This window comes from Naegleria fowleri, assembly GCF_008403515.1.
Source record: "Naegleria fowleri strain ATCC 30894 chromosome Unknown tig47, whole genome shotgun sequence".
Classification (NCBI taxonomy): domain Eukaryota; phylum Heterolobosea; class Eutetramitea; order Acrasida; family Naegleriidae; genus Naegleria; species Naegleria fowleri.
Genome location: NW_025407979.1, coordinates 1 through 7,127, shown reverse-complemented (window position 1 = coordinate 7,127; position 7,127 = coordinate 1). Strand labels below are relative to the sequence as shown.

The 7,127-nt window shown below is 37.2% G+C and overlaps 3 protein-coding genes across 3 annotated transcripts; all 3 read left to right on the top strand.

The window, feature by feature from the left end:
- Positions 1 to 106: 106 nt before the first annotated feature.
- FDP41_005687 (uncharacterized protein) lies at positions 107 to 1,927 on the top strand (the record flags this gene model as incomplete). The annotated part of the gene is made up of 3 exons (XM_044709238.1): positions 107 to 344; positions 752 to 1,024; positions 1,257 to 1,927. The coding sequence occupies 3 exons, from the start codon at positions 107 to 109 to the stop codon at positions 1,925 to 1,927; spliced, it is 1,182 nt and encodes a 393-aa protein (XP_044559987.1).
- A 465-nt stretch (positions 1,928 to 2,392) lies between these two features.
- On the top strand, positions 2,393 to 4,613 carry FDP41_005686 (uncharacterized protein; the record flags this gene model as incomplete). The annotated part of the gene is made up of 4 exons (XM_044709237.1): positions 2,393 to 2,790; positions 2,906 to 3,677; positions 3,724 to 4,091; positions 4,184 to 4,613. The coding sequence occupies 4 exons, from the start codon at positions 2,393 to 2,395 to the stop codon at positions 4,611 to 4,613; spliced, it is 1,968 nt and encodes a 655-aa protein (XP_044559986.1).
- Positions 4,614 to 4,743: 130 nt separating this feature from the next.
- On the top strand, positions 4,744 to 6,032 carry FDP41_005685 (uncharacterized protein; the record flags this gene model as incomplete). Its single annotated transcript, XM_044709236.1, has 2 exons — positions 4,744 to 4,943; positions 5,003 to 6,032. 2 exons carry the CDS (start codon positions 4,744 to 4,746, stop codon positions 6,030 to 6,032), a joined length of 1,230 nt encoding a protein of 409 aa, XP_044559985.1.
- Between the last annotated feature and the right edge of the window lie 1,095 nt (positions 6,033 to 7,127).

The following is a 7,127-nucleotide window of genomic DNA, read 5'->3' as shown; positions in this document are numbered from 1 at the left end:
AACGACCAGCTCTTTTGAACCTTCAAAATCACAGTAGTTGTATATTCCAGACCTTTACAACAGTTTTAATTGTTCCTTCTCGTTCTCTCTCTGCAGCATTCGCGAAATGTCATCGGCCCATCAATTCAAATCCTGTGTGGCCACCACTACATCCACGGCTGGATCAAAGGCAGCCACACATCTTCTTTCGAAGGAGAAGATTATTCAAGATCGCCAAAAGTACTTGGCCAAGGCTCAGTATACCTTTTATGAGAGTCCACTCATGCTGGTCCGAGGTGATAAACAATATGCTTTTGATGAAACTGGAAAGAAATATTTGGATGCTTATGCCAATGTTGCTCATGGTAAGTCAGTCAGGATGGTTTTATGTTCTTGTTTTTCTAAAAATTTGAAATATGGCGATGAAATAATTGTGAATTTACACAAAATGCATTTTCATCACCATTTGAAATGATTGCTGTTGAAATAATAATATGCATGATGTAAACCTTCTTCATGTATTTGCCAATACCATCCTTCTCGTCGTCATCATGACGGTGCACCAACTCTCATGCAACCCATGACCACCAACCACATCATGATGTCCGAACGGTCCTACCCTGTCATCTAATTACACACTTATTAATGGTCGCAAAATATTCCGGCCTTTAAATGGACATAATTCTGAATTTATCATTTCGTTCATCATCATCATGAAAATGATTGCATTTTTGTATCATTCATGATCTCTCTCACTCTTGAACGGCTGAAGTCGGTTACTGCCATCCACATGTCATTCAAGCAACTGTTGACCAATTGCAATTCATCAATTCAAACACTCGTTATCTTCATGACAAGATTGTGAGATTAGCGGAGAAATTAACATCCAAAATGCCACAAAAATCCGATTTATCAGTGTGTTTCTTTGTGAATTCAGGAAGTGAAGCGAATGATTTAGCTGTACGATTAGCTCGTGTTTATACTGAAAGAAATACAATTATTGCATTGGAAAATTCATATCATGGAACTACTGGAACCTCAACAGGTTTCAAAGTTAAACCAATTATCATTCATCACCTTAATTTCCTCATTATTGAATTATGATGACACAATTCTTCCTTTTGGTCAATTCACTACCTTAATATGTGAATTATTGGTTTACATTATTGGATTATTTTCACAACAACCATGCAATAATGCTTCTTTCCATTGCACCCTACATGTGGGTGTTACAAACACTCCATATTTTTATGAACCATCTTTTTGAATGACATCAGGCATTTCTTCATCAATTTCTACTGGAACTGGTGATAAGTGTCCTGACTGGGATTACTATGCTCGTGATGTAGAGTATGTGAGAATGCCTGACATGTTGCGAGGTCCTTATAAGCCAGAGCGAGCAGTTGAGGAATATGTGAAAGATTTCGATCGTGTATTTGAGAAGAGAACTAAAAAGGTTTGCTCATCCTCCTGTCATAAATCATCCAGTGGTGAGGAGCAAAAGCATGATATTGCAGCATTCATTCATGAAAGTATTCAGGGAGTAGGAGGCCAACTTCCATTCCCATCTGGCTATCTTCAACAAGTTTATGCAAAAGTTAAAGGAAGAGGAGGTTTATGTATTGCTGATGAGGTCCAAACTGGTTTTGGACGTGTTGGAAGCCATTACTGGGCCTTTGAGGCCGATGGAGTCATTCCAGATATTGTCACAATGGGCAAACCTTTTGGAAATGGTCATCCATTGGGATGTGTAGTCACCACTCGTAAAATTGCTGAAGCCTTCGACAAGTCACAATATTTCAATACATTTGGTGGAAATCCAGTGAGTTGTGCTGTTGGATTGGCAGTCATGGAAGTCATTGAAAATGAAAATTTACAACAGAATAGTTTAGAAGTTGGAACATTCCTAAAGGATGGACTTACAAAACTCATGAAAAACACAAATTGATTGGAGATGTCAGAGGCAGAGGTCTCTTTTGGGAGTTGAACTCGTAAAGAATGCACACATTGGCGACTTAACACCAGCTGTTCAAGAAACAAAATACGTTTGGGAAAGAACAAAGGAATTGGGAGTGTTGATTGGAAGTGGAGGACCTCACAAGAATGTGTTGAGGATCAAAGGTCCAGTATGTTTGACCAAAGAAGATGCACAATTCTTGATTGATTGTGTGGATCAAGCACTCACTGAAGCGGAAAACAAGGACTTGTCAAGCTTTGCTTCCAAAACATCCAAACTTTAAAATTCATCATATTCATTATTAAAACTATCCATTAGGTTTTGCTCTCAAGTTTTGCTCAATCAATTTTGCATTCAGTGAGGTTGAATTTCCTGTTCTTTGGAGGAATTAAATGTTTTGGAGTGAAGAAAAAGCTTTCCCAAATTGTTGTTCAAGTTTCGAATCGAACAAAAAAAATGCCCTCATCTTCGTCGTCATCATCACAACCAAATGTTTCCCAACACTTGAAAAAGTTTTATAATTTGCTTCGGGATGGAGGATTGATTGGATTACCACCCTATGAAAAGGTTCAATTCAACCGCGTCATCATCAAAACAAATAATACTAGTAGCTGCAATAGTTATTCAAAGAAGAACCGATCGGGATCATCGTCAAGTAGTAGCACCATGAATCTATCATCACCATTTGAATCCATTAAAGCGTTACGAGTGAAGGATGCGATGGAATTGAGAAGGCACATTGAGAAGGAAGTTGCTCGGACCAGTAAACGAGAAATTGAAAACTTTTGCTTTGCACTCGAGTCCATGATTGCCGATGAGTATTTCTTTTCCTTGTGTTTGATTCCTTTCGAAAGGTAAGTTTCAGCTAATTGATTTTTGATATATTTGATTGTGTCTTGTGCAACGATGATAATGATACTCACTTCAAACAATTCTGCAATGATACATATCGATATTATAAATAATCAGTGGAGAAGGAAATGTCAGCTTCTCTTCCAATGAATCCTTTTTCAAAATGCTTCTCAATATTTCAACCATTCAGAGTAGTATTTTTGATGTCTTATTCAAAGAGCTCATGTCCAGATGTCCCAATTACGAGGAAGACTCCTTCGAACAATGGGATCGAAATTTACCCAAGCTCATTCTTTCACAAATGCGTTGGTTGGACATGATTTCAGATTCCAAGTCATTGACAGAGCACATTGGAACCATTTTAGAGGTTGCCTCTACTGATTTTGCAAAAGAAATGATTACTGCAATTCCTGAAATTATTGATGACTCGGAACATGATCATATCGTCGACAAGCTCGATCAAGTCATGCAAGACAAAACAGAAATGACAAGTTGTGTGATCGATGCCTTATCAAATCTGAATTTACAGAAAGAGGTTATGGACAAAACAACAGAACGAGTTTTGGGAAATTTAAATTCAGCCTCGACCGACGACTTACCTGTAATTATCAAATTTTTACTTCAATCTGCAAATGAGGAAAATATATCAAATGTGGTTGATGGAATAAGGAAGGATCTTGATGTTTCATCATTCACAATGCAAGACGACACTCAAGATAATGACGAAAATCATGATCACTCGAGTCGAAAGAATAAGGGCAAAGGTTCATCAGAATCGCGCTGTGAATCGCTCATTATTAGTGCCATGGCTACTGGTATTAGACATCGAAAAATTATTGAGAAGAGTTTTATTCAAGCCATATCAGCCTGCGAAGAAGAACATACCATTGTGGATTTGTGGATTCTTTTTCAATTTATTCAATGCCAAACTATAGAAAAGATGCAGAGCAGGTACTAAAGAAAAGATCAAAACAAAACGAATTACATATGAACTCTTAAAATCTTCAATCGAGAATCATGGAGAAGCATTGGAACAATATTTTTCCTCCCTCAATGATTTGGCTAGTAGCTTACTCAGAAACACAACTGACACCTCCATTTCACAATTTGCTATGGAAATGTATTTTTGCATGTTTTGCTCTTTCAAAGCAGACTACAACAAACAGAAGGTCATTCAATCTCTCATTACACATGTAGGAAGTAGCTCGAAAAACGAAAAGGACTTGGCACTTGATGTTCTCTTAATGATTGCAAACTCCAAGTTATCCTTATTGAGAAATTACTCTAGCTTTTTCCAGGTTCTGTTAGACTCTCTGACCAATCTCACTGATGGTCAAGTGAGAAAAGTCTACACTCTTTTAGTATGCTTGCATATACCAAAACGTTGAAAAATAGTACCCAATCAGGTGTGACTAAATCCACCAAGGACGAATTAATGATAATTATCAGAAAACAACTCAGTAATACCAACACTGTATATAAGAAGATGGGAATCATTGGAGCATGCTCGGTGCTGTCAATGCTTGGCTCGAGAAGTTCCGAATTTCAAGCGCTGTCACAAGTGAGTGATCAACAAGATTTATCCGATGAGGAATTTGAGGAAGCCAAAGACTTGTGGGAGTTTGCTCTCAAGTGCTGTTTTCGTACACCTATTTTCAAAACCATTCTTTACGATGAAATGACCTTTGTAATTTTAGATTCCTTAGATCCTAAATTGACAGCTGAAATCAAGAATCGATTACTCCATGATTTTTACCAAAGATGTACCATTGAAAAACCAGACCTTAAAAAAACAGAAAAGTCAAACAAGGAACCTCGAGTATAGAGCTCAATTTATTGTGCAAGGAAAAAACAAAGAAGACCCAACGCATCTCATCAATATTTTACCATTACTCGATAATAAGAGAGATGACACCCACGAGAGTGTGTGGAATTTATTTTCGCAATTTAGGCTCATGAGAGTGTTGATGAATAAGCTGGGAGAGGAGTTGTCTGATGATTTGGTTTCTTCTGGAGTTGTGTTATTTGATCATGAGGATATGATTACCAACTTTAGAGACTATACTAAGAATGAAAAGGATTTGGTATGCCTTTCCTTATTTTTTGCAATCAATTGGTTCAGAGAATTGTTGAATGGGTTTGCAGACGACGAGAGGTGTAATAGCGCTCTTTTGGAACGCATTGAAACTCTAAATTTTCTTGAAAAACATTTAGATTTGTGTCTCTCAAAGCATCCAACGTTCCATTTGCCACATTTCAACTTGCTAACACAACAAGAGGTTCCAGCAAGCGTCACTTCAAAAAAAGACATCATCCAAATCCAAAAAAGAAACAACCCTCTGCTGTCCCAGAAGATGAAGAAGACAAGGAAGAAGATGCAATGGAAGACGACGAAGAGATGACGTCAAAATCTTCGAGTACAAAGAACACCGAGTATTCATCAACACCAACCAAACGCAAGCATTTATCACCTCTCAAACCTCACTACAGAGAGCTCGACCTGAAAGTCATTCACATCATTCCAAAGAACGAGAATTGTGAAAAGAAAATTGAGCCCGTACATTTATTCTACATTTTAGATGATTTGCACCAAAAATTGAAGAGTGTGATTGCAAGAAATAAGGTTTCTTTCTTTACTTCCAAAGAAAAAGAAAACATGTATAATTTATCTAGAATATCTACCAAAGAGTTCTTTTCTGAAATTTTTGAATTACTGCCTCAACTTTACAAACAAATAAGAGCCATATCAGACAAAAGTGCTAGCAATGACAGTAGTTCACAAGCAGTTGACGAAGATGAAGAGTCAACAAAGAACGGTGATTTCATAGTACCATCATTTCAATTATTGGTTGACATTATTACCAAAACGTTGGAATATTTTTCGAGCGACAAGTTGGAATTTTGTAAAATAATTGACATTATGTTTAGTGTGGACTTTCCTGATGAAGATCATTCGATGGAGGATGAAGACAAATGCACAAAACTTTTCGAATCCATCAGAAAAATACTTGACTCTCTAAAATCGTTTGAGTCCTGTTACAAACTCTATGAATTGCTAAAATCAATAGCACTAGTTTCTAATATCAAAAGCCTCCTAAAAGCATTGCAAGGAGTTGCAGAACAGATACTCCAAACTCCATTCTCGCAGGTCAAATCTGACGCTCTAGGAAATTTGATTGAAGGATACATTACCTTGCTAGGTGGTTTTGACACCTCTTGGTGGAAGCTCTTTCGAAAAAGCTAAGTGATGAACATTTTGGAGACAATAGCAATGTATTAGATCAAGAATTTCCAACAATTACCAAATCAACCATGCCAATTTGCTTTAAAAGATGCTATTTGGTGCTGGCTAAAAGTTAATGCAGTGTGATTTGACCGCAAAATCGAACAGCAAAGTTTGACCAAACTCAGCCATATTCTGTGTCTCTACAAGAATTTGACACGTCTCACCAGAAATACTTCATGTACAGCTCAAATATTACAAGCCACTCTGATTGGAGCAAAACCTTCTTGGCTAACTTTCTCAAGTTAATCCGATTTCTTGGAAAACACATTAAGGAAAATCAAGAAATTGTACTCACTATTTTCAAACACTTGAGAAATGGTAATTCACAACTGCAATCCATCTGCATTGATCGAAAGTTAGCTCTCAATAAGAGTTTGGCAAAATTATTCCCAAAGTGAAGAAAGATTTAGAGAGCTGCAATTGTAAAACAAAAGCTGCACTCAAAGTGAATGGCATTGATGGAGCCCTCGTGATTCAAGTCGTTTCAGAGAAAGATATTACAGGAAATGCAGCATCAAGTCAGCACTATTATTCACAATTAATTGTTGACAAGAAGAAAAAGGACATCCATCCAGTGATCAAGAAGAACAAGACGATCAAGACTTTGACAAAGAACAAACCAAAAGAAACGAAAGTCTACAAAAAGACAAAAAGAAGACTGATGACAATCAGGAAGGTGCTGATGATGGTGAAGAAGAACAAGAAAAAAGAAAACCAAGAAGGATAAAAAGAATCTTCTTCCAAAAGAAGCGGAAAAGCCATTGAATGAGGAAGAAGATGTTGAAGACGATGCAATGATGATGATTGAGGAAAAACAAGAGAAAAAGAAGAAAAGAAGAGTGAATCTTTTCTCTCTCTCATGAAGAGTCTTCAAGTGCCATAAAAAGAAATCCAGCAAGCAACCCTCCAATTCCAACACGAAAATGAGATCAAAAGAATCACACGATCCAGAGGAAGATGCTTTTTTGGTGGATGAAAGATTGTCAGATCAAGAGGCTCCAACTGAACAAAGTTTGGCACCACATAGTCCTGAATATCCTCATCTCATCACAA